This window comes from Babylonia areolata, chromosome 5 (assembly GCF_041734735.1).
Source record: "Babylonia areolata isolate BAREFJ2019XMU chromosome 5, ASM4173473v1, whole genome shotgun sequence".
NCBI classification, from domain to species: Eukaryota; Metazoa; Mollusca; class Gastropoda; order Neogastropoda; family Buccinidae; genus Babylonia; species Babylonia areolata.
The window spans coordinates 7,786,550-7,814,476 of record NC_134880.1 but is presented as its reverse complement, the minus strand read 5'-3'; the positions used below and the strand labels follow the sequence as shown (position 1 = coordinate 7,814,476).

Below are 27,927 nucleotides of genomic sequence, written 5' to 3'. Positions count from 1 at the left end.
CATGGAAATCTTGCCATTAACTTTGCTGTGATAGACCAGAAAGAAGATCGTCGACAACACAACTGCCCCACCATGCTGTGTAAGATCAACAACAGCATGGCTGACATTGGAAAATCCCTCTACTAAACCAAAGGGGATAGCCAGACAAAGGGAGCCCAAAGACTGTTTCAGAAATGTACCGCCCACCCAGACCTCTGCCACAGCTTCTTTCCCAAAGACGTGCACCAGTGGAACAATTTGTCATCCAGCCTCACTGACACTCAATGATGTCCACATCCCCCTCCCCTTCTAAACAGTAAAACTCAAATGTATACATTTCTACTTGAACAAAATGTCTTCAATCACCAATGTGTGTGACAGGACATTAAACAAAATTCCTCCTCCACACTCAGTGATACGGAGCTTTTCCAGGCCAGCCTGGTGTCCGCCTACTGGCTCATCTAAGAATCACAAGCCAGTATCAGGTTCACGTTAGGGCCATGCCAAGCATCGTAGCTTTGCGGCTTTATACCCCCTGTCGGTTTTTGTTTTGTTTTTTGTTGTTGTTTTTTGTTTTTGGTCAGGTACTCCCAAGCCCAGGCTCACCTTTGACCATCAAAGTCAAACATAGTTTTCTTTATGATACTGTGGTCATCAATAAGCTTTTTAAAGGTATTCATGTTAGGTGCATATTTGATTTCTGGGGTTAGTCTATTCCAGTTGTTAGTTACTCTGTAACTAAAAACATATTTTCTAATGTTGCTACTATAATGTTGCTTCTGAATTTTGTTGGTAATGTTACGGGTGACAATGTTCATTTGTGGATTAATAAAGAAACATGCTTTGTCAATGTCATCAACATTATTATATATTTTATACGCTTGTATCAAGTCAGCTCATACCCTTCTTGCTTTTAGGCAAAGTTTTAGCCTTTTAGACCAGGTTATATCTGATGCAATGGGTCACCCACTTTCCATGCCCAGTTAGCTGAGCAGATTTCACTGCTGGACTTACATGTTCGTCAGGAACCCAGTCCTTGCCAAGGAAGAAGAAGAGTCCCCACTGATCTTGCACTCCTCTCCATTCCTTTTTTTTCTTCTTTTTTTTTTTTTTTTTAAACCCATGCATTCACATTTTGCTTATCAAATGTAATCACATTGGGGAGTGTGTCGCCGCTACAAAGTACACCAGCTCTACCTCTCTACTCCATGGAGAGACCGCTGTTTATAATGATGCCATCATGATGGATATCTAGGATATTTCATATAGGCCTGATTCGATCACACACACACACACAGAGGCACGTGTTTGATAGTTTTACCCTGCTACCCGTTGGTGAACGGCTGGTAGTGTATACAGACACACATACACACACACATGCTTGTGCGTGGAGAAATAGTCTCACATAAATTATGACGCAAGCATAGCTTCACATATACTGTGTCATGTGCACAAATGCACACTTACACATACACACACATACACAATTTTACTGACATACACGCATGCACGCATGCGTATACATATTCATATACATACATACATGTATGCATGGGCGTGTGCACACACACACACACACACACACAAACACACATGCACACACCCCCGGCGCTAGCATACACAGACACACACGGACACTGACACACAGACACAGGCACATATATACACAACACACACACACACACACACACACACTCACATGGACACAGTGAGCACAACAGACACAATATATGATTAAGCATTGATAAGCAATCTAATGTAATCAGTTTCAGTATCAGTAGCTCAAGGAGGCATCCCTGCATTCAAATCCATATATGCTACACCACATCTGCCAAGCAGATGCCTGACCAGCAGCGTAACCCAACGCGCTTAGTCAGGCCTCGAGAAGAAAATAAAATAAATAAATAAAACAAAATAAATAAATAAATAAATAAATAAAATAAAATAGAATAAATAATAATAAAAATAAAATAAATAAATAAATAAATAAATAAAATAACAAAAAAAGAAGATAAAAATAAAATAAAATAAATAAATAAAAAATGATAGATAAATACAGAAAAAAAACTACTAATGATAATAATAATATTACAAAAACAAAACAAAAACAAAAAAAATGTAATGTGATTAACAACATCAGTATAAACAGGGGACTTGAAAAAAATTAATTGTGTGATCGATTTAAGGCATATGGTTTTGGGGGGTGGGCGTGGAGTGATGGCCTAGAGGTAACGCGTCCGCCTAGGAAGCGAGATAATCTGAGCGCGCTGGTTTGATTCACGTCTCAGCCGCCGATAGTTTCTCCCCCTCCACAAGACCTTGAGTGGTGGTCGCGAACGTGACAGCAGTATTCAAGAAGGGCAACCGTAATTCTGCTGCTAACTACAGACCGGTCTCCCTCACCAGCATATGCTGTAAGATGCAAGAACACATCCTCGCAAGCAACATCATGCGCCATCTGACCCAACATGAGATACTTGATAACTCACAACATGGGTTTAGAGCCAGAAGGAGTTGCGAAACTCAGCTACTAACACTGTTCCAAGACATCGCCAAAAACCAGGACAGCAGACAGCAGACCGACATGGTAATTCTGGACTTCTCCAAAGCCTTTGACAAGGTCCCCCACAAACGCCTCCTCCGTAAGCTGGACCATTATGGTATACGAGGATCGACGTTGGACTGGATCAAGGCCTTCCTTTCCGACCGCACCCAAATCGTCGTAGTTGACGGCGAAAAATCTGAGCCAGCACCTGTCATCAGCGGAGTCCCACAGGGGACAGTTCTAGGCCCCATCCTATTTCTGATTTACATCAACGATCTGCCTCAGAACATCAAGGCCAATATTAGATTGTTCGCTGATGACTGTATAGTCTACTCTACCATCAAGACAATCCAAGACTGTAAAATGCTCCAATGAGACCTCAACACACTGTCTGACTGGGAACAGCGTTGGGGAATGGAATTCCACCCAGAAAAATGTAATGTCCTTACCTGTACAACATCAAGGAACCCCATCAGCTACAACTACAAATTAAAAGGACACACCCTCGAGCATGTTGACAGCGCAAAAGATCTTGGCGTCGACATAAGAAATGATCTAAACTGGAAAGAACATGTTACAAGAGTCACCAATAAAGCCAATAGCATGGTAGGCTTCCTAAAAAGGAATCTAAAAACATCCAATAAAACCACCAAAGCCAATGCCTACCAAACTCTTGTACGCCCGTACCTGGAGTATTGCTCATCAGTCTGGAGCCCGTACAAAGAAGGCCAAAAGAACAAGATTGAAATGGTGCAAAGAAGAGCAGCACGTTATGTACACAGTGACTACGGGTGGACCAGCAGCGTAACACACATGCTGCAAGAACTAGGATGGGAATCCCTCGAATCACGGTGGAACAGACAAAGGCTGACCCTGATGTATAAAATGGTCAATGGCATTGTAGACATCCCTCCAGACAAATTTCTCAAGAAAGGATCCAGCAAAACAAGATCAAATCATCGACACAAATTTGTCCATCTTAGCTCCTCCTCTGACCCTTATAAATACAGTTTTTTCCCATCAACCATCCCCGTCTGGAACTCCCTGCCTGCAACAGCAGCAGAGGCTCCCTCCTTGGTAGCTTTCAAGAGGGAGCTGAACAAGATCACAGTTTAGTCCCCCCCCCCCCCCCCCCCCCCCCCCCCCCCCCCTTTTTTTTTCCTCGGAGGGACGCTGCGAGTGACGGTGGGAGGGAGTATGTATACATGTTCTTTCTCATTGTCACCCCCTCCGGAGGGAAGATAGGTCTACTTAGGTTATGATTAGGTATTTACGCCTCTGCGCACACAGGTCATTAATAGTCAGTAATGACGGCTGACCTTCCAATTTGAAGATTGAAGATTGAAGATTGGTCTGGACGCTAGTCATTCGGATGAGACGATAAACTGAGGTCCCGTGTGCAGCATCCACTTAGCGCATGCAAAACAACCCACGGCAACAAAAGGGTTGTTCCTGGCAAAATTCTGAAGAAAAATCCATAGGAAAAGCAAATAAAACTGCGCGTAGGAAAAAAATACAAAAAAAGAAGAAGAAGAAAAAAAGAAAGAAAAAAAAAGGGTTGTAATGTAGTGTAGCGACGCGCTCTCCCTGGGGAGAGCAGCCCGAATTTCACACAGATAAATCTGTTGTGATAAAAAGAAATACAAATACATTTTGCCGGCGTGTTTGCATGGATTGTTCATGTTTTCGATTCTTTTTATTGACTGTTTTCACACACACACACACACACACACACACACACACACACACACACACACACACACACCACACCACACCACACACACACACACACACACACACACACACACACACACACACACACACACACACACACACACACACACACACAGCGTTTTGCCGCTGTAACTGAAGATTTAGCACGGCTGGTAGTTCATGCTATAATATAGGTACAGGTACAGGTACAGGTACAGGATTGGGGACTTTCCTATAAGCCTTCTGGCTTTTTAACGTCCCTTCACTATTGTCTTAATCAAGTGTTGCACATGCGCCAGGAAAAAGTTTCTTGTTCACTGATCAAAATCAAATGGTTTTATTAGAGATTTTTCATCATTGTCGATAAGACTTTTGAACTGGTTAATAGTGTTAGCTGTTTTTGTTGAGTTAGTCAGTGCATTCCAGCCTTTCACTGCTCTAAAACTAAAAGACGATTTACGAACATTTGTTCTACAATATTTTATGTAAAGATTAGTATCTGAGTTTCTGGTAACTTGGGATTTGCTAGTAGAGAAAAAGGTGCTATGATCAATGTCGACCATTCCGTTCATTATCTTAAAAACTAGTATCATGTCTCCTCTATATCTTCTATATTTTTGGGAGTGCAAATTCAACTGTCTCAAACGACTTTGATAGTCAAGATCTCTAAGTTCTGGAATTATTTTAGTTGCTCTCCTTTGTACTTGTTCAATTGCTTTGGACTGTCTTATTAATCTGGGATACCAAATTGTATTGCCATATTCTAGGATAGGCCTAACAATTGTTTTATAAAGGTTGACAAAGATATCCTTATCCAAGAATGTAAATGTTCTCTTGATAATACCCAGTACTTTGTTGGCTTTATTTATCACTGCTTGGATATGTGTATCAAAAGAGAAGTTTTTATCAAATATTACTCCCAAGTCTTTTTCTTCATTACATTCCGAAATAACCATAAAATTCATGTTATCAATTTTCATTTTATATTCATTTTTAGGGTTATTTTTTCCTAGGTGTAGCACTTTACATTTTGTTGCATTAAAATATAGATTCCACTTGTTAGACCAGTCATATAGGTTGTCTAAGTCATTTTGCAATTTTAAAGAATTCTTAGCTATATCATAAAGTTTAGTGTCATCAGCAAATATCCTGCAACAACTACTAACACAATCTGGAAGGTCATTTATAAAAATGGTGAATAAAATAGGTCCAAGAATGCTACCCTGGGGTATTCCACTCAATACTTGTGCATTTGGTGAAAGACTATTTCCAACTCTTACCCTCTGACTTCTCCCCAACAAGAAACTGCTTATCCATTTCAATACATTCCCATTTATCCCATAATCTTTTAGCTTTTTTATTAACCTATAATGTGGCACAGAGTCAAAAGCTTTTTTAAAATCTAAATATATGATATCTGCAGATTCCTTTTCTTCTACTAACTGGGTTAAATCTTCCATTACCTCTAACAGTTGAGTTATACATGACCTCTGTTTTCTGAATCCATGCTGGCACGGAGAATATAAATTATTTGTAATCATAAAATTAACTAATATATCTCTAACTAGTGATTCTAATACTTTACATGCCACATATGTAAGACTTACTGGTCGGTAATTACTTGGATCAGATCTAGTACCCTTTTTAAATATTGCTGTGACTACTGCAGTCTTCCAGTCATCTGGAACCTCACCTAACTCTAATGATTTATTAAATAATGTACAGAGTGGTACTGACAATTCCTCACTAAGTTCCTTCAGTACACGTGGAGGTAATTGATCTGGGCCCTGAGCTTTACTGGGGTTAAGTGCCTGTAATTTTTCTTTTACTGCTGTAGGAGTTACAATAAGATCACAAAGACTGGAATCACATTTTGGCTCTTTTGACCCAGTAGGAATATTTCTTAAATCTTCTTTGGTAAAAACACTAGCAAAGAAAGTATTTAAAATATTTGCCTTATCCTCATCACTTGCTGCCAATTTTCCATCTTCTGTTTTCAAAGGACTAATACCTGTATTTGATTTTGTTTTAGCTTGTACATATTTCCAGAAATATTTTGGGTTTGTTTTACATTCTCTGGATAGTCTTTTTTCATAGTCTCGTTTGGCATTCTTTATTATATTATTGCATTTATTCCTAGCTGTGATGTACTGTTGGTGATCATAAATTTGTCTTGTTTTTAAATACTTCTTATACAAATTATATTTCTTTTTAACACTTTTTTTTTTAACTCTGCCTACCATCCAAGGTGGTTTTAAACTTTTGTTTTGACCTATTGAGATTTTTGGAATGTGTTTCTCCATGCTATCTAGTATTTTTGTTTTTAGGTATAACCAGTAGTCATTACCTGATTTTCCTTCTAGGTCACTCCACTGAATTCCCTTTAAATCTTGTCTCATATTCATATAATTACCTTTCCCAAGGTCATATTTATAAATTTCCTCTTCCCTTTGTGCACATTTATCTATATATAGTTTGTAATACATAAGATAAAGAAGGAAATTAATCAATTGTGTGTGCTATCACATTGCAATTGATCCTTAACCAACGTTTTTTGTTTGTTTGTTTGTTTTGTTTGTTTGTTTGTTTGTTTGTTTTTTTCTCTATGGTTCATCGGGATAGCGAATGTATCTGAGAATAACGAGGATTTATTGGATTAATTTCAGTTCCGATATATTCTGGTAAATAGGTATACATGGTTTACAACCATTTCCGGTAATTCTTTCCGGTGCTTTCTTCCTCGTGGTCCTAGTGTTTGACAATTTGGACAGAGTACAAAGATGGGAGATCTTGCTGAACAACTTTTGGCTAAAACGGCCAAGGAATATGCAATGATTCTGTGCCTGAACGGTAACCAGAACGACGCCGCAAGTACATTGAGGTGAATAGCACAGTAGATACATCACAAAACGAATGTGTGCTGTCTTGCAGTTCATGTTCGTCTTCATCTTCAGTCATGTACAGTTGTAGTCACGCCGACTTGCATAGACAGACATTCAAGTGACTGTGGTGTGCACAACACTTCTTTAGAAAAAAAAACAAACCAAAAGTCGTATGACCCCAAGTCTGTACCGTTGTGTCATATGATTTTGTGAAGGAATCGAAGTTGAATCGCTATTAGATTCTAGTATAAAATATAAAAATTCAGCTAGCATTCAGAAATGTTGTGGGTTCCAATCACAGACACTGCGACAGCAGTGCCTGACATTTTCGCTGCCCGTCTCGTTTCGATCATGCCACTGTTCTTTTCGTCAGATGGCAAAATTACAGTGTTACTGTTTGTATGTTACTGTTTGTACTGTTCCCCCCACATTCCTGCCATACTCACCAACAGCTGCATGCACTTTACACCCCACTGAAGGGGAAAATGGGTGTTTTTTGTTAACACTGTTAAGGATGATTTTTCCTGAGTTATATTTATTTTGTAATCAAGTAGACATGTGCATGTTCTTTTTAGTAGATTTCTGTTGTCACACACACACACACACACACACACACACACACACTGGCACACACGCACACAGTGACACACACACACACACACTCACACACACACACACACACACACACACACACACACACACACACACACACACACACACAGAGTTAGACAGAGAAGCATGAGAGAATGAGAAAAATCTTTCAGTTTGCAGCAGTGTGTTCCTCATGTATTTTCATCTAAAATTTATTTCATCTCATGACTTTAAAACATTCCAGCTTAAACCCTGGTGTTCCTGACGTTTGGAGGTTATTTGTAATGTTCTTATTAAAAGCTAGTGGCATTTAAAAGAACATGGTTTTTCCACAGTACTCTGAGGATTCCGTTTCAGTAGTATACATCTGTTAGTTGTTGTGTAATTGTATGTGTGTGTGTGTGTGTGTGTGTGAATGAGTGAGTGAGTGAGTGTGTGTACTGTGTGTCTGTTCTGTGGAACAGACAAAGTCACTTTTTGTGTGTATACACTGTGCCTTGGTCTCTGTGCAACTGCAAGTATGTGTATGTTCATTTGCACATGTACTATTAGTATGTGTAATATACTACCCCTTGATTTTTTTTTTAAACAGTCAGGACAGAGGGAGTGAAAATAACCACAGTTATGTCAAAATGGATGTGTACTCCCTCAGTGTAACAGGCATAGGAAGCCCTGATAGGTGTTATTGTTTTTGCTCATAAAATAGGTAATTTTATGATGTTGAGTTGTATGTAAACATAGCCTGTACAATGTGCATCCATGCATTGTGTATAATTTCTGTACTGTTTCAGGCAGCAGGCGTCAGCCTCCCTGTTGAAGGGGGTTAAGGAGTTCCATGACAGCATCCACAGCTTTGATGGTCAGGGGCAGTCAGAGTTCATTTCTGAGCTGATCACACAGGGCCTGCATGAGGAGCAGGTGTGGCAGCAGCAGGAAGTTCAGATGGGGTCAGTGAAACGATTTCTGCATGAACAGTTCACAGTCACCAGTCTGGAACAGCTGCCACTGCAGCTGATCACCCAGCACTCCGGCGCCACGGACTTCAATGGCCAGTCTGCAAAGATGGAAACAGCTGGTGATGATGATGATGATGACGATGATTCTGATGACGCTGATGAAGACATTGAGGGAGGGGTAGAGAGTGAAGATTCAGACCCAGAGCTATCTGAGATCAAAAAAAGACTTGGGGATAAAGATGGTTTTGGTGAGCTTGGCGGCTCAGACGATGACTTGTTTGATGGAGCAGAGGATGAGTGGGGGGAAGAGGATGATGAGAATGACTTTGACTTTGACCTGCCCTCTGAGAAGCAGGAAGAACCAAAAGCATCAAAGCCAAAGAAGAGAAAAACTGAAGTGGATGACAAGTTTTTCAAACTGGCAGATATGGAGGAGTTTTTAGATCGGGAGGATCGGAAAGAGGAACGAAGGAACAGGCGCCCTGAAGAGAATGAGAGTGACGGCTCTGATGAGGATGAGGACGAGGACGATGACGATCAGCAGCTTGACATGTTTTCAGCTTGGTCAGACGAGGAAACAGGAAAGGTGAGTGTCCTAATTTGGTGTAAAATTTAACTTCCCAGGCCTGTGGTAGGAACCAACAATCTGCAGTTTCAGTTTCAATGGGGCGTGAAAGCGAGCACATTGATCTATATATATATATATATATATATATATATATATATCTATATATATGTCTTACACCACATCTTATTTTGGGGAAAAAAGGGGGTGGCGGGGAGTAGATGCCAGACCTTCACATAAACCCAACACACTGGTCAGGCAACGTTTAAGGCTGTATGAGTGTATAAAAGTTGCCTGGTCACAGTGACTGACGGTCATGGTGTGACAGACATAAATTGGATTTGGAGTGAGATCCAGGCCAGTGTCTGAGTTGAGGCGTGGCTTTCAGGTCTTGATTTGGATGGCTCCTTTCACCTGCCTCTTCCACAAACTGGTCTCAGTGTACAGTGCTCACCAGTGTCCCATAACCGGGATGCTGGCCTGGAACTCCCTCCAGTTCCGCTGTATAACACTAGTTCAGACTTTTGATTCTGACTTTGGGTAATGGAATTTTTTTGTTTTTTGTTGTAACTTGTGATATGAACTTTTATGCGGAATCAGGGAAGCTTCACCAGTGAATACATTTGACTTATTTCAGGATGCTGTCTACTCTGACTTCTTTGACCCGCCGGCTGATGGGGACGCCATGGAGCAGACGGTGGCCTCGGAATCTGGTGAGACACTCACTGACTCTGTATTTATTTATTCATTTAGTTCCTTCTAATGGTTTAGATTTAATAAAGAACAACTTTCCTGACATTCAGAATAAAAGCTTTTACATATTTTTTTTAAAAAGAATTTACTAATTGCTGTTGGGTGAACAGTATGAAGTGAGTGATGTGATGGATGTTGGGTGAACAATGTGAAGTGGGTGGTGTGATGGATATTGGGTCATGAAGTGAGTGGTGTGATGGATGTTGGGTCATGAGATGAGTGGTGTGATGGATGTTGGGTCATGGTGTGAGTGGTGTGATGGATGTTTGGTTATGAAGTGAGTGGTGTGATGGATGTTGGTTCATGAGGTGAGTGGTGTGATGGATGTTGGATCATGAGGTGAGTGGTGTGATGGATGTTGAGTCATGAGGTGAGTGGTGTGATGGATGTTGGGTCATGAGGTGAGTGGTGTGATGGATGTTTGGTCATGGTGTGAGTGGTGTGATGGATGTTGGATCATGGTGCGAGTGGTGTGATGGATGTTGGATCATGAGATGAGTGGTGTGATGGATGTTGGGTCATGAGGTGAGTGGTGTGATGGATGTTGGGTCATGGTGTGAGTGGTGTGATGGATGTTGGGTCATGAGGTGAGTGGTGTGATGGATGTTGGGTCATGAGGTGAGTGGTGTGATGGATGTTGGGTCATGAGGTGAGTGGTGTGATGGATGTTGGGTCATGAGGTGAGTGGTGTGATGGATGTTGGATCATGGTGTGAGTGGTGTGATGGATGTTGGATCATGAGGTGAGTGGTGTGATGGATGTTGGGTCATGAGGTGGGTGGTGTGATGGATGTTGGATCATGAGATGAGTGGTGTGATGGATGTTGGATCATGAGGTGAGTGGTGTGATGGATGTTGGGTCATGGTGTGAGTGGTGTGATGGATGTTGGGTCATGGTGTGAGTGGTGTGATGGATGTTGGATCATGAGGTGAGTGGTGTGATGGATGTTGGGTCATGAGGTGAGTGGTGTGATGGATGTTGGGTCATGAAGTGAGTGGTGTGATGGATTTTGGGTCATGAGGTGGGTGGTGTGATGGATGTTGGGTCATGAGGTGGGTGGTGTGATGGATGTTGGGTCATGAGGTGGGTGGTGTGATGGATGTTGGGTCATGAAGTGAGTGGTGTGATGGATGTTGGATCATGAGGTGGGTGGTGTGATGGATGTTGGGTCATGAGGTGAGTGGTGTGATGGATGTTGGGTCATGAGGTGAGTGGTGTGATGGATGTTGGATCATGAGGTGGGTGGTGTGATGGATGTTGGATCATGAGGTGGGTGGTGTGATGGATGTTGGATCATGAAGTGAGTGGTGTGATGGATGTTAAGTGAACAACATGAGGTGAGTGGTGTGATGGATGTTAAGTGAACAACATGAGGTGAGTGGTGTGATGGATGTTGGGTCATGAAGTGAGTGATGTGATGGATTTTGGGTCATGAGGTGAGTGGTGTGATGGATGTTAGGTGAACAACATGAGGTGAGTGGTGTGATGGATGTTGGATCATGAGGTGGTGGTGTGATGGATGTTGGGTCATGAGGTGAGTGGTGTGATGGATGTTGGGTCATGAAGTGAGTGGTGTGATGGATGTTGGATCATGAGGTGAGTGGTGTGATGGATGTTAGGTGAACAACATGAGGTGAGTGGTGTGATGGATGTTGGGGGCTGTTTCCAGAAGAGGAGCAGTCTGGAAGCGAAGAGGACGCGGAGTCAGACGAAGACCAAACCCACAGCACCAAAAAGAAGGTGCACTTCAGCGACAACACAAAAGCTGCCAAGTGAGTTTGGATTTGTCGATTGGTGATCCTTTTTTTTTATTTTCTTTCTTTTTTCTCCTTGTTCTTTCTGTCTACAGATATCTGTAGATCTGTATCATGTATGTCTACAGGAGCCAGTTCTGGCTTAACAGCACTGACGAGATGATTTATCAGATCTTGTCTGTTTATCTTAGTTTAGGGTGTCATGAATATGTTAATTTTTTTTCATTCTTTTTTTTTTTTTTTTTTTTCAGGGAGGAAGGGAGTAACAAGCAGTCCCTGTCAACATTTGAGAAACGGACTGAGAAGGTAATTATCTGGCCTTGCCTTCTCTGGTTTTGTTCTTAAATTATTTTTTTTTTTATATATACAATTTAAAAAAACTACTTTCATTGGCGGGTAGTAGTTTGCACAGGACAGGAATCAGACCCCTGCCGGAGTCTGCACTAGTGGGTCACGGTAAGTATGTTACTTAAACGTAATTTTAGGAAGAAAATTTCCTTTTTAAGTATCAGGATTGGAAATCTCAAAGCAGAGACACTGCGGGTGACAGTTTCAGTTTCAAGGAGACATCAAAGTGTGTACACTGATCCATATATGCTGCACCACTTCAGCTGGAAAAAAAAGAGAAGCAAACAATAAGAGCAACAAGAGATCATTTTATAATAATCTACACTTAAGTTAAAATTATACTTATTGTGACATCAATCTCTGGAGTGTGGTTTTTGGTTTGATCTGGTATTTTAATGAATAAACATATAACATGTTCATTTCAAGCCCCACTCCAATTCATAAATAAGTGTGATCAGAGAGCTTATGAATAAGTGTGATCAGAGAGCTGAAAGTAAGTGTGGTGAAGAGTGATGTCCTGCAAAACAGACATGTTGTATACATGCATATGGATAATCTTTGCGAACGTAGCAATAGTTAACTGTTTGAATTTATAAGCAATGTCTCGTGTACAGTTGGCTGTTATTTCAAAAATGTGTAAAACATGGCCAGGTGAAATTGATTGAAAAAAAGACTGAAATTGTGTGTGTGTGTGGGTGTGGGTGTGGGTGTGTGTGCATGTGTCTGCAAATGATTTTCCTGTCCAGTGTGCAATGTTGTCAGTATCTCTTTTTTTGGGGTGGGTGGGTGGGGGGGTGGGGTTGTTTTATTTCTCCACCCCCCCACTCCCCGTCTTTCCCATCTAACACCCCCCCCTGCACTCCCCCCCCTCCCCCTTCCCCCCTTCTCTCAACATTTCCATGGAGGAATCGGTTTAGCAAGGCCATTGGATCTTTTGATGTAACCAAACTTTAACAAGTGTCAAATGCCTGAGCGATGAAGTCATGAACAGTTTTTACCCTGTGTTTTATGACACACACACACACACACACACACACACACACACACAAATGTTGACTCATTTCAAATGACTGATGATGTTTCTGTGTGTGTGTATGTGCATGTGTGTGTGTGTGTGTGTGTGTGTGTGTGTGTGCATGTCTATCTTTGTGTGTGTGTTTATATTTGTGTGTGTGTGTGTGTGTGTGTCTGTCTGTCTGTTTGCCTTATCTTTCTATCAATCTACCTACCCAAATGGCGGGGTGAATGAACAAAATGGTCATACATGTGAATTATAACATGTCTGTATGAGTGTGTATGTGTGGGTAACTGAAACACGATGTAATGACACAGGAAACAAATGACAAGCACCCAAATGGCAGCTGTCAGTTGGCTGTACCCAGGTAGGCAGCCTGCTGTGGAAATGACTCCGAGTTTGTCAAGTGCTTAGAGCTTGGTCTGCGACTGAGGATAGGGGCTATATATTTGTATTTGTATTTCTTTTTATCACAACAGATTTCTCTGTGTGAAATTCGGGCTGCTCTCCCCAGGGAGAGCGCGTCGCTACACTACAGCGCCACCCATTTTTTTGTGTATTTTTTCCTGCCTGCAGTTTTATTTGTTTTTCCTATCGCAGTGGATTTTTCTACAGAATTTTGCCTTTTGTTGCCGTGGGTTCTTTTACATGCGCTAAGTACATGCTGCACACAGGACCTCGGTTTATCGTCTCATCCGAATGACTTGCGTCCAGACCACCACTCAAGGTCTAGTGGAGGGGGAGAAAATATCGGCGGCTGAGCCGTGATTCGAACCAGCACGCTCAGATTCTCTCGCTTCCTAGACGGACGCGTTACCTCTAGGCAATCACTCCACATATAAGTATCCGTATCATCATCATCAACATGTGTGTGTGTGTGTCAGCTGAGGCGTCAGATCCAGGCTTTGGAGGAAGAGAGCCTGGCGGAGAAGCCGTGGCAGCTGATGGGGGAGGTGGCGTCCAAGGACCGGCCAGAAAACAGCATGCTTCAGGAGCATGTGGACTTCAAACAGGCGCCAGCATCGGGTAAGAAAACAGCATGCTTCATTGGAACGGTGAACCTCTTTTCATTGGGACCTTTAACCTCTTTTCATTGGGACCTTTAACCTCTTTTCATCAGGACCTTTAACCTCTTTTCATCGGGACCTTTAACCTCTTTTCATTGGGACCTTTAACCTTTTTTCATTGGGACCTTTAACTTCTTTTCATTGGGACCTTTAACCTCTTTTTTTTTCATTGGGACCTTTAACCTTTTTTCAATGGGACCTTAAACCTCTTTTCATTGGGACCTTTAACCTGTTTTCATTGGGATCTTTAACCTCTTTTAATTAGTATCTTTATTTTATTTTTTATCAGGACCTTTCTTTATGTTTTATTTTATTTTTTTTACCATTTTCTTTATCAGGGCCTTTAACTCATTGTTTTCAACAGGGACTTTAAACCTTTGTATTTTTCTTAAGGACTTTTAACATTTTGTTTTAATTAGGGACTTTAAACCATTTGTTCTGTCACCAAGACCTTTGACCTTTTGTTTTCATCAGAACTTTTTACATTTTTGTTTTCATCAGGACCTTTAACCTTTTCTTTTATCAGGATCTTTCACCTTTTATTTTCAAGAGGGACCTTGAACATTTTTTTCTTCTTTTTTTTTTTTTAAACTCTTTCATCAGGACTTGTGTAACATTTCTTAATCGGGACCTTTAAGCTAATTTATTTTAATCCATGGTTCTCTGCCCCCTCTCTCCCCAGCGGCGGAGATGACTGAGGAGCGGTCCAAGAGCATCGAGGACATCATCCTGCAGCGGGTGAAGGACAAGGCCTTTGACGACAACGTGCGGCAGGTGCGCCCAGTGGAGGAGGCCTTTGAGCTCAACACCCAGAGGACTCTGGACCAGGAGAAGTCCAAGCTGTCCCTGCAGGAGGTGTATGAGCAGGAGTACCTGAAGCTGCAGGCGGTGAGTGTTGTTTGTGGTGTAGGTGGTGGTGGTGGTGTTTGTGTGTGTGTGTGTGTGTGTGTGTGTGTGTGTGTGAGATAATACTCAGTACGAAGCTGTACCTGCAAGAAGCGTATGAGCATGAAGTACTTGAAGCTACAGGCTGTGAGTGTTGTGTTGGTGTGTGTTGTTGTTTGTGTGTGTGTGTGTGTGTGTGTGTGTGTGTGTGTGTGTGTGTGTGTGTGTGTGTGTGATAATACTCAGTACAAAGCTGTACCTGCAAGAAGTGTATGAACATGAAGTACCTTAAGCTACAGGCTGTGAGTGTTGTGTTGGTGTTGGTGTGTGTTGTTGTTTGTGTGTTGTTGTTTGTGTGTGTGTGTGTGTGTGTGTGTGTGTGTGTGTGTGTGTGTGTGTGTGTGTGTGTGTGATAATACTCAGTACAAAGCTGTACCTGCAAGAAGTGTATGAACATGAAGTACCTTAAGCTACAGGCTGTGAGTGTTGTGTTGGTGTTGGTGTGTGTTGTTGTTTGTGTGTGTGTGTGTGTGTGTGTGTGATAATACTCAGTACGAAGCTGTACCTGCAAGAAGTGTATGAGCATGAAGTACTTGAAGCTACAGGCTGTGAGAGTAGTTTATGTTGTTGTTGGTGTTGGTGTTGTGTGTGTGTGTATGATAATACTCAGTTCGTAGTTGTCCCTGTAAGAAGTGTACAAGCAGGTGTGCTTGAAGCTACAGGTTGTGAGTGTTGTTTGTGTTGGTGTGTGTGTGTGTGTGTGTGAGAGAGAGAGAGAGAGAGAGTGAGAGAGAGAGATAATACTCAGTACGAAGTTGTCCTTGCAAGAAATGTACAAGCAGGAGTACTTGAAGTTACAGGCTGAGTATGGTGTGTGTTGTTGTTGTGTGTGTAAATGAGTTTGTGTGTGAAAGAGTTTGTACTTCTGATAGATACTGTATATTGTGTTTGTATACAGTGATTTTTCAATTACTTTTCTTTTTTCTTTTTTTTAGATGTACTGTTCCAACCTCTTGAAAAATCAAGCAAAAAAAAAAAGAAAAAAAGGGGGGGGGGGTTGGGGGGGGGGGTGAAACATTGAAGAAAAGCATAAAATGATCATTATTATGGAGTGTTTAGAACACACACACACACACACACACACACACACACACACACACATATACTTTCTGTTTTGTGACCTTTATGAAAATCAGATAGAAAGAGTTGAAAGAGTGCTAGTAGTACTGACACGGTTTACAGCCAGAAGAGGAGGAGAAGACCAACCCTGTCCACGAGGAAATCAAGAAGATGATGAATCACCTGTTTCCTCGCCTGGACGCTCTGGCCAGCTGGCACTACATGCCCCTGCAGGTAACCACCACGATGAATGAATGATGAATGACATCGGCATTCATACAGTGCCTATCCTCGGACATAAACCAAGCTGTCTTCAGACCATAGCTTCATGCCCCCTCACTCCCTTCCCCCCTTTCCCAAAGTTCCCCTCTCCACAAAGCTGATCTACAGCAGGTGCGTTGCGATTATCCTGACCCTGAGGTCAAGGACACAGTGACCCTCATGCCTCCCATTTTTGTCAAGCGCCCGGACCACTGTGTAGGGAACAGGCAGTGTATCAGTTCAGATGGTGATGGTGACAGTAATGCTGTGGATGATGATGACGACAATGACGATGATGGTGTTGATGATGATGACAATAATGCTGCTGATGATGACGATGACAATGATGATGATGATGATGGTGATGATGAGCTGTGATGACAGTCAGAGGCATGTGTGTGTGTGTGTGTGTGTGTGCAGGCGGTGGCGGAAGTGAAGGTGAAGAACAACGTGCCCTCTGTCAGGATGGAGGAGTCCACCCCCCTCACCATGAGCACCGCCACTGGGCTGGCTCCTCAGGAGGTTCAGGTAACCTGCGCTTTTACACGGGGATGTGTGTGGGTGGGTGTGTGTGGGTGGTGAGGTGTTGGTGTATGTAGGGGGGGGGGGGATGTGGGTGTGATAGTGGGGTGTGGATGTATGTGGATGGTGAGGTGTGGGTGTATGTAGGGGGGGGGGATGTGGGTGTGATAGTGGGGTGTGGATGTATGTGGATGGTGAGGTGTGGGTGTATGTAGGGGGGGTGGATGTGGGTGTGATTGTGGGGTGTGGGTGTATGTGGGTGGTGAGGTGTAGGTGTATGAAGGGGGGGGATGTGGGTGTGATAGTGGGGTGTGGGTGTATGTGGGTGGTGAGGTGTGGGTGTATGTAGGGGGGGTGGATGTGGGTGTGATTGTGGGGTGTGGATGTATGTGGATGGTGAGGTGTGGGTGTATGTAGGGGGGGTGGATGTGGGTGTGATTGTGGGGTGTGGATGTATGTGGATGGTGAGGTGTGGGTGTATGTAGGGGGGGGGGATGTGGGTGTGATAGTGGGGTGTGGATGTATGTGGATGGTGAGGTGTGGGTGTATGTAGGGGGGGTGGATGTGGGTGTGATTGTGGGGTGTGGGTGTATGTGGGTGGTGAGGTGTAGGTGTATGTAGGGGGGGATGTGGGTGTGATAGTGGGGTGTGGGTGTATGTGGATGGTGAGGTGTGGGTGTATGTGGGGTGGGTGGGGTGGATGTGATAGTGGGGTGTGGGTGTATGTGGGTGGTGAGGTATAGGTGTATGTAGGGGGGGGGTGGATGTGATAGTGGGATGTGGGTGGTGAGGTGTAGGTGTATGTAGGGGGGGGGGATGTGGGTGTGATAGTGGGGTGTGGGTGTATGTGGGTGGTGAGGTGTGGGTGTATGTAGGGGGGGGGATGTGGGTGTGATAGTGGGGTGTGGGTGTATGTGGGTGGTGAGGTGTATGTAAGGGGGGGGGATGTGGGTGTGATAGTGGGTGTATGTGGATGGTGAGGTGTAGGTGTATGTAGGGGGGGGGGATGTGGGTGTGATTGTGGGGTGTGGGTGTATGTGGGTGGCCGGGTAAGGCTGGTCTAGTTCCTCAGGAGGCTCAGGTAACCTGCCCTGTGTGTGTGTGGGTGTATGTGGGTAGTGAGGTATATGTGTGTGTGGGTGTGGAGGTGTGAATGTATGTGTATGATGCGTGGGTGTAGTGTGGGCGTGCCGGTGTGGGTGTGCAATGTGTGAGTGTATGTGGATGATGTGGAGGTGTGGAGGTGTGAGTGTATGTGGATGATGTGTGGGTGTGCAGGTGTGGGTGTATGTGGATGAGGTGTGGGTGTGGCAGTGTGGATGTGGAGGTGTGGGTGTATGTGGATGAGGTGTGGTTGGTGGAGGTGTGGGTGTATGACTGGTCTGGCTCCAGAGCAGGTTCAGGTAACATGCCCTGTGCACACAGGGCTGTGTGGGTGTGTGGTGATAGCAGGGTGTGGGTGTGGAGAGGTGGCAGTGGGTGTACGTGGGTTTGACAGTGGGAGTGTGCATATAGCGGTGGTGTGGTAATTGGTGTGTGTGTGGGTGGGAGGGTGTGGTAGTGGCTGTTTGTGGGTGGGTGGATGTGTGTAGTGTGTGTATGTGTGTGTGGAGGGGTGTGGGTTGGTGTCAGCAAGAATTGGTGTATTCACAGTTGAAGATTGAATAACTCAGTAATGCTGAGGTCACAGTGACTGTGTTCATACACACACACACACACACATACACACATGCACGCACACACACACTCACACACACACACACACACAGTCTGAAGATCACACTCACACACACACACACACACACACAAATCACACTCACACACATTCACACATATATATACACAGGCTAAAAAAAACAAGAAGAACACTCCCAAAACCACAAAAATCAAAGAGACAGCTAAAAACCCGAAAGACATACAAACCAACCAAGCAACCATCCGACAGGCCAAGCCGAGAGGGGAGCTGAAGGGAAAGGGGGAACGAACCAAGGAGGACAAGCACCGAGAGCGGAAGCAGAAGAAGGCGGCCAAGCGGCAGCGGCAGAGGGAGAAGGAGCAGCAGAAGAAGGCGGTGGAGAAGGCGAACCCGGGCCTGGGCAACAAGTACAGCAAGGAGCGCGCCCTCAAGGAACTGGAGAAAGCCAGCGCCGGGAACGTGGAAGTTATCAAGGTGGGTGTGTGTGGGGGTGGGGGGGGGGAGGTTCGTGGGGAAGGGGAGTGGTGGGGGGGGGATGGGGGGGGGGTGGGGGTGTTTAATCCTGTTTGTGTGTGTTGTGTTGTGGTGTGTGCCGGAAAGAGAAGAGGGCGCTAGCTAGCGGGACAAAGGGGAGGTTACCTACTTCCGGGAGGTTATCGGCCTTAGTTGCTTTCATTTTCTCCACATAGGCGGATAGTAGTTTGCACAGGACAGGAATGTCAGACCCTTGCTGGAGTCTGCACTAGTTGGGTCCCGGTTAAGTATGTGTAATTAAATCCTGTTTTTGTGTGTTGTGGTGTGTGTGTTTGTTTTTGTGTTGTGTTTGTGTGTTGCTGTTACATTTGTGTGGGTGGGTGGGGGGAGGAGTTTAATCCTGTTTATGTGTGTTGTGGTGTGTGTGTTTGTTTTTGTGTTGTGTTTGTGTGTTGCTGTTACATTTGTGTGGGTGGGTGGGGGGAGGAGTTTAATCCTGTTTATGTGTGTTGTGGTGTGTGTGTTGTTTGTTTTTGTGGTGTGTGTTGTGTTTGTGTGTTTTATGTTTGGGTGGGTGTTGTTTGTGTGTGTTTGTTTATGTGCATATTTGTTTGTGTGTGTGTGTTGTGTCTGGTATGTTCGTTTGTGTGTGTGGTGTGGTGTGTGTGTGTGTGTGTGTGTGTGTTCACGTTCTTGTAGCAGAATACATTTCTTGCAAGGGGTATATGCCCATACTAAAAATATTGTGCCTTTCCAGGTTCCTGATGTTTTGTGTGTGTGTGTCTGTGTGTGTGTGTGTGTACTTTTTGTCTTTAGTGTTTTAAAATTTTTCTCCAAAAAGATTTAAATTTTTTTTTTTTATATTAATTTAGTTGTTAAAAGCCTTGATGAGCCCTGGAAAGTTTTTGACTACTTTCCGAACTGTTGTAGTTCTGAACTGTTGACTGTTTTAATTTATTCCTTTTTGATACTGTGTTTCAGGAGAAGAAGGGCAAAAAGTCAATGTCCTCCAAAGCTTTCTTCAGTCAGCTGCAAGACGAAGTCACGTCCCAAACCGTCACCAACACCAAGAAATCCCTGAAACGGAAGTCGTCCGACAAGCTGTTGCTTTAAGTGTGTGTGTGTGTGTGTGTGTGGAGGGAGTGTACCAACAGTGTTACGTTACTCTTGTGTGTGGAGTGGGAGAGGGTGTGTGGGTGTGTGTGTGTGTCCATGCACACATGTGTGAGTGCAACAATGAACCTTTCTAACATATTTGAGGAGGGGTTGGGTTATATATAGTGTAGGTGTATGAGAGAGTGTGTGTGTGTGTGTGTGGGTGGGGTGGGCGGCATGCATTTTTCATTACATATGTGTGAAAGGACACTTTGCGTGTGGAAACACTGGGAATAAGGTTTGTGTGTACAGGAAGCATGTCTGTGGGCATGGATGATCATGTGGAACATTGCCGACAGTTTGTCGATACTGTTCATGTCTTCTGTTGACGCATTGCATTTACCTGGGACTGGTGTTCAGATCTTTGCTGACTGGCCACTTCACTTCACTGTTCTTGTGCTTGATTTTCTTTTTCAGGTGTTTTTTTTTTTTTTTTTTCTTTCCAGGTTATAGGTGGTCAGTATTTACAGTTTGTTTTCAGCCCTCTGTGATCAGCTTGAGCCAGCTGCATTGCTTGGTTCTAACTTTTTGACTGTTATACGTGACTAAATGCCTATGTTGATCGAACTACGCCATTGGTCAGTTCCATACTACACACAGTAGCGGGTTACCACCATACTAGGCTCTTCCGTCCGAGCAATGCAACTGGCTCCAGGGCTATAAACAGCAAAGATAAATATATAAATAAACCAGTTAGTTCAGTGACATGTTGGTACACATGTTTAAGTGTGTACATGTATAAATCTGTGTACTGAATTTGTAACTGTATAGTTTGTACATGTGTATGTCAGATGAGACCAGCGTTTCCATGTTTGAAAAGTTCAGGAGGCAAGGTATTTCTGTTTTATGAGCATCTTCATGGGATGAAGATTAAAGGGAAAAAAAAGTCAGTTTTGTAGTGATTTTCCCCTCTGTGAGCTTGTCACGAATGTATGTATGTGCACTTGTAGCATGCATTCACACAAACGTATAATTTTTGTCCTTCATGTTTCTATCGCTAACATTCATTTGCTTTCTACCAACTTCACACACAAACATGTCTATGTGTACAACGTTTTTCATTTAGCCATCATGAAGACTCGCAGTCATACACATAATGTATGCATGCTAGGTTTACTTCCATTTTGCTGGGACCAGAAAAAAAAAATTCATTTGAAATCTTTGACAAAAACTATGTGAATCGGCTGTAATGGCTGGATGGCTCTTCTGGAAAAAAAACCACCAGCAGGGAAAGTCACTCTTTCACAAGAACTGAAAAAGAACACAGTTTGGGCATTGCTGTTCCAGTTCTCAAATGGTGAAGGAACCATTGACATTCTGCTGTGAGTCTGTGTGTGGACTTCAACTGTGATCACAAACTGCCCGACAGACACAATGGCCGAGCGGTTAAAGCAATGGATGGACTTTCAATCTGAGGATCCTGGGTTTGAGTCTGGGTCATGTCTGGTGGATGACGGTTGGATATTTTCCCAATCTCCCAGGTCGGCAGATGTACAGACCGAGTTGTGTGTGAACCCTGTTAGTGTGTGTATGCATGCAGAAGATCAAATATGCACGTTAAAAACACTTAAATCCATGTCAGTGTCGGTAATGGAAACAAGAACATACCCAGCACGCACATCCCTGAAACCAGAGTATGGTCTACATGGCAAGGTAAAAACGGACAAACACGTAAACACCTGACTCGTACATATGAGTGAAAAAGGGAGTTGCAGCCCACAAACGCAGACAAAGTTTCCAGAACCTAAAACTTCCGGTCTTCAATGAGACTTCAGCTGATGAATAAATGATTTCAAATATGCACAGAAAATGGTATAAGATTGAACTTTACCTTACTTCATTGTGATGTGGGTCACAGGAGCTATTCCAGCTGTATTGAAGCCTTTGTGCATATTCCTCTTAAAGCATTTGAAAAACTTTGGTGGCACAATCTGATGTTGAGGTTTATGTGGTGTGCAGTTTAGACATTCCTGATGTGATCTGGGTGGCAGTATAGCACACAGTTGATTGACAGACAGGCTGACAAAGAGATAGAGAGAAAACTCGAAGCAATGCAAACTATTCCAATAGTAAATCAGAAATCTAATTAAAATGGACCACCATAACACTTTTAATTGCAATATGTGAATTTCGTGACAATTTTCCTGAACGCTTTTCAAAACAAAACATGAATTTATTTTTTTCCAAAAGAATAGACATTTCTGGTTTGAATAAACACTCTGAGAAATGTTCATACACAGTGATAATAATAAATTAGCCTGAGAAACACTTTGCTGAAATACAACATCCTGGAAGGAGATTTTCTCATCTTTATACAATACAATGCAAACTGCATGTTCAGTGATGCACCCACACATTACAAGCCACACACAGCACTGCAGAAGTCTTCAGCACTCTCAAACTCGCTGACAGAGTGAACTACAATCACTCAGTGTGAAAGACAGGACTCCAGCGGTGCACAGGATTTTACACTTTTTGTGTGTGTGTGTGGTTCAGAGATGACACCTTGTACACAGTGACAATACACTTTTGATTTTTGTGCTGCGTCAGAAGATACCCATACTTTTCAAAGAGGCGTTGAGTGTTCCTACACTTGCTGATTTGCAATACAACACATGTTTGTGCAGAAAAATAGGTCTTTTTTTAATATATTAAAAAAAAAAAAATTTTTTTTCAACCCATCACCTCTGAAAAAATTGAAGGTTATTATTTTGTTGCCTTACTCAAAATAATACTTGTTTACAAAGCAAAACAATCTCTACCTTATTTACAAATTAATACAATGTTATTTTAAGAAAAATAACAGTTTATGAAGAAAAACAATGTCAAATTATTCTACACATGTATTTAGAACTTGAGGATCTGCTACATCTCAAGCCTGTTGTTCCTGTACCAACAGGTATTGAGTTGGGGGAGGCACTGTGTCTTTTGACCCAGGATTGTCCATCGGTGACTAGGCTTTGTGTTCAGCTGGAGTTCTTGTTAAACTACTGACTGTGACCTTGTCTGTTTTTTGTCAGTGGACATCATCATTCCCAGGTAATTATGGTAGATGTCCTTAGTCCATCAACAGTCACTGCATCCAGTTAATTCGGTCGAATTTGACCTGTCTCCTGACTACATTCAAGGTGACATTTAAATGTCCAGATGACACATACACACACTGTCAATTTACTAGAGGTGACATTACACGCTCTGTTGCCTCCTATGCAGTTCTAAACATCCCTCAGGCAACATTACATGCCCTGTTGCCTCCTAAATTGTCCTTGACATCACTGACATGACATTACATGCTCTGTTGCCTCCTCCTAAGCTGTCCTTAACATCACTGACATGACATTACATGCTCTGTTGCCTCCTATGCTGTCCTTAACATCACTGACATGACATTACATGCTCTGTTGCCTCCTCCTAAGCTGTCCTTAACATCACTGAAATGGCATTACATGACATTACATGCTCTGTTGCCTCCTGTGTTGTCCTTAACATCACTGACATGACATTACATGCTCTGTTGCCTCCTCCTACGCTGTCCTTAACATCACTGACATGACATTACATGCTCTGTTGCCTCCTAAGCTGTCCTTAACATCACTGACATGACATTACATGCTCTGTTGCCTCCTAAGCTGTCCTTAACATCACTGACATGACATTACATGCTCTATTGCCTCCTAAGCTGTCCTTAACATCACTGACATGGCATTACATGCTCTGTTGCTTCCTAAGCTGTCCTTGACATCCTAATTCTCCGTTGCCTCCTACGCCACCCTCGTTGCCCCTCTGATCCCACTTTACCATTCCTTTGGGATATCTGTTTTCCACTTGTTTATAGATGTTGCTAACGGCTCAACTGACCACACACGGCCATATCGGGGCTGAAAACGCTTTAAGTATTCATCGTGCAGAACCTGAGATATCATTGCTGCTTGTACTGTTTATCGTCCAGCCCACCACGCATGGCCATATCAGGACTGCCCACCTACTCAAATGTCCAGCCGCGTTAAACACAAAACTGTCACATCCATACATAAACACAAAATGATGAAGAGAAACCTACAAAACACAGTTCATGACAAATTGATTTATCTTAACCATTTAGGTCATCAGGGCAAATAAGATTAGGCCATGCCGAGGACGTCAGCTATTCTGCGTAACTTATTATCCCCCAGATTAGGAAAAAACATTATTAAGAAAAAAAAAACCACACCAAAAATTAGTATTTCAAAGCCAAACAAAAAATGCATAAAAAAGGCCATAAAGGCAAAAATCCTACTGTATTTGTGATAGTATAATATTGATTTCCAGTTCATGTTTGTAATTTTCATGTAATATCCCCCCCCTCCCCCTGCCAATATTCCTTGTGACTCCTGGTAATGAAGACATATTCCATTCTGAATATATTGCTTCAAACTGACAACAGAATGGGGAGCTTTCCTTATGCTCCCTGATTGGATCAGTACACTTATCATGTCAACCTGGTGCAAACCAGGCCTGTGCTTCCTGGTGACAACATCACATGTGTACATGTCACACAGGGGAACAAATCAGTCACCCATACAAAACACACACACACACACATACTTACACACACACAGTCGACACACACTTACCTACAACATACACACACAACACACAAGACATACAATAACAAAGCAAACACACACACACACACCACACTCTCGGCACCCCCAGCCCCTACAACACACACACATACTTACCTACAACATACACAGCACACAAGACATACAATAACAAAACACACACATAGCAAACTCTCAACACCCCCCTCCCCCCTCCTACAACACATATACACAACACACACACATACTTACACACACACACAGAGTCAAAACACACACACACACACTTACCTACAACACACATACACAACACACAAGACATACAATAACAAACACACACACACACACATACCAAACTCTCAACACCCCTCCCTCCTACAACACATATACACAACACACACACATACTTACACACACACACAGTCAAAACACACACTCACACACACACTTACCTACAACAAACATACACAACACATAAGACATACAATAACAAAACAAACACATACACACATACCACACTCTCAACACCCTCCCCCCTACAACACATATACACAACACACACACATACTTACACACACACACAGAGTCAAAACACACACACACACACTTACCTACAACATACATACACAAAACACAAGACATACAATAACAACACACACACACACACACACACACACACACACACACATACCAAACTCTCAACACCCCTCCCTCCTACAACACAAATTCACAACACACACACATACTTACACACACACACACAGTCAAAACACACACACACACACTTACCTACAACACACATACACAACACACAAGACATACAATAATAAACACACACACACACACACACACATACCTAACTCTCAACACCCCTCCCTCCTACAACACACACACATACTTTCACACACACAGTCAACACACACTTACCTACAACATACGTACACAACACACAAGGCATACAATAACAAAACAAACACATACACACATACCACACTCTCAACACCCTTCCCCCTACAACACATATACACAACACACACCATAACAAAACACACACACACACAAAACCTTGGCCTGCTCATACTGCAGACTCACCACCTACACACACACTTAGGAAACTTCATCCACAAACAGTTCTGGGCGTAAACTGCAGGGGATTACCTGTAAGCTGATGACACAAACTGCACAGAAACAAACCTCATTCCTCATCACAAAATCAAACATGCTCATAAAATATATATATATATATATATCCAGAAATAAACAACAACTCCAGTTTAACACAGACCCCAAAAGTAACTTTCACAAGTGCAGTTTCAGTTTCAGTTTCAGTAGCTCAAGGAGGCATCACTGCGTTCGGACAAAACCATATACGCTACACCACATCTGCCAGACAGATGCCTGACCAGCAGCGTAACCCAACGCGCTTAGTCAGGCCTTGAGAAAAAAAAAAAAAAAGAAAAAAAAAAGGGGGAATAAATAATAGATAAGCTTACATAAATAAATAAATAATAATTATAATATAGAAAAAGGTAGTAGTAATAATAATAATAATTAAAAAAAAAAAAAGAAAAAAAAAAAAGTGCAAGTGTACTAAAGTGAGCCAGTTAGCGACCATGTCTCGGCCGAAGTCTGGAACAGCGACAGAGTGTGCCCTATAGTGTTGGCAGTCTGTTTCACTGTTCCCACAGTCATTACAATCACATGACTGTAAGTGTGAATGAAAAATGAAAACGCGTTGTAAGCCTGGCCAGAAAAATCATAACCAAGCCCCAGCAACAACTGAACGCCCTGTACCGTTCAGCTCTTAGCAGAAAAGCACTCCAAATTTTTAATGATTCCACTCATCCACTTGACTCTTGTCTTTGAAAAAAAACTTCCTTCAGGTACACGATGTAAAATCCCTCTTGCAAAGAAGAATGTGTACAAAAAAATCATTTGCCCCCTCTGCTGTTGCTGAGATAAATAATTCGCTCAAATAATGTTTTTGTTCCATTGCCTGTGATTTTTGTTTTGTTTTGTTCTGTTGACAGTTGTCTTTCTTCCCTTTATGTATGCATATATGTGTGTGTAAAGAAAGAAGTGCAGGTAGGGGGAGGGTTATAGGGGATGGGGGGACAGAGACGTGTGTGTGTGTGTGTGTGTGTGTGTGTGTGCAAGTGCACACGCTGGGTGTTTTGTTTAGCTGCAGAGGGGTATGAAAGGGGTTTGCATGCTTGTAGTCTTGGTGGCAGGTTTTAGACTTTTTCGACTGTGATTTCATGTCTTAAAGTTGAATCTGTTTAAATGCTCTTTTCATAGGATGATTGATGTCTGCGTAGCTGTATGTATGGGTTATTTGTTACTCATTTTCATTTCATTTGTGTCTTAAAATGTATTATTATTATTATTTACTTTTTTTTTTTTTTTTTTTTTACTGATTACTTTCCTTTTATTTGACTAGAATGTTTCACTTTATCTTAAAATGTAAATTTGTTTTCTAACCTGAATGTTTTTTGTTTACATGATAATTTATATGTGGGTTGTGATCAAGGAAGGGTGTGCCAGTTGCTCATTCATTTTTCAATCTGATTTGTTGATGAGCATTTTGTCCTTTAAAATGTTATAATCATCTTACTGATTATTTTCCTTTTTATAATGATTGAAACATATACACACGCACGCATGCATACACATGCATACATACACACACGCACATGCATGCGCACACACTCCCACACACACGTGCGCATGCACACGCACACACACACACACAAGCGCATGCACGCGCACGCGCACACACACAGTTGTTTCACTCTATCTTATATTGTAATTCTGTCTTACCCACATGTTTTTCTTTTTACATGTTAACTGATGTGTGTGTGGTGATCAGTGAAGGGTGTTTCAGTTTTTCGTTTTTCTCTTTGATATTTGCTGACGGGCATATGAAGTGAGCCGAAAGAGAATTTTCTGTCATGGTTGAAGCAGACAATAAAGAATTTTGAAGTGAACTGAACTGAAAACTAGGTGTTGAGAGACAGTGGTGATAAGGGGTGGTGGTGGTGGTGGACAGACACATCCAAACTGT

General features: G+C 42.6%; 1 protein-coding gene across 1 annotated transcript; it reads left to right on the top strand.

Annotated features, from left to right (window-relative positions):
- Positions 1–6,958: 6,958 nt before the first annotated feature.
- On the top strand, positions 6,959–21,155 carry LOC143282344 (U3 small nucleolar ribonucleoprotein MPP10-like). The gene is made up of 11 exons (XM_076587952.1): positions 6,959–7,118; positions 8,502–9,252; positions 9,869–9,944; positions 11,654–11,756; positions 11,990–12,044; positions 13,986–14,127; positions 14,851–15,056; positions 16,296–16,406; positions 16,854–16,961; positions 18,901–19,125; positions 20,107–21,155. Exons 1-11 carry the CDS (start codon positions 7,018–7,020, stop codon positions 20,236–20,238), a joined length of 2,010 nt encoding a protein of 669 aa, XP_076444067.1. The 5' UTR covers positions 6,959–7,017; the 3' UTR covers positions 20,239–21,155.
- The last annotated feature ends 6,772 nt before the right edge of the window (positions 21,156–27,927 follow it).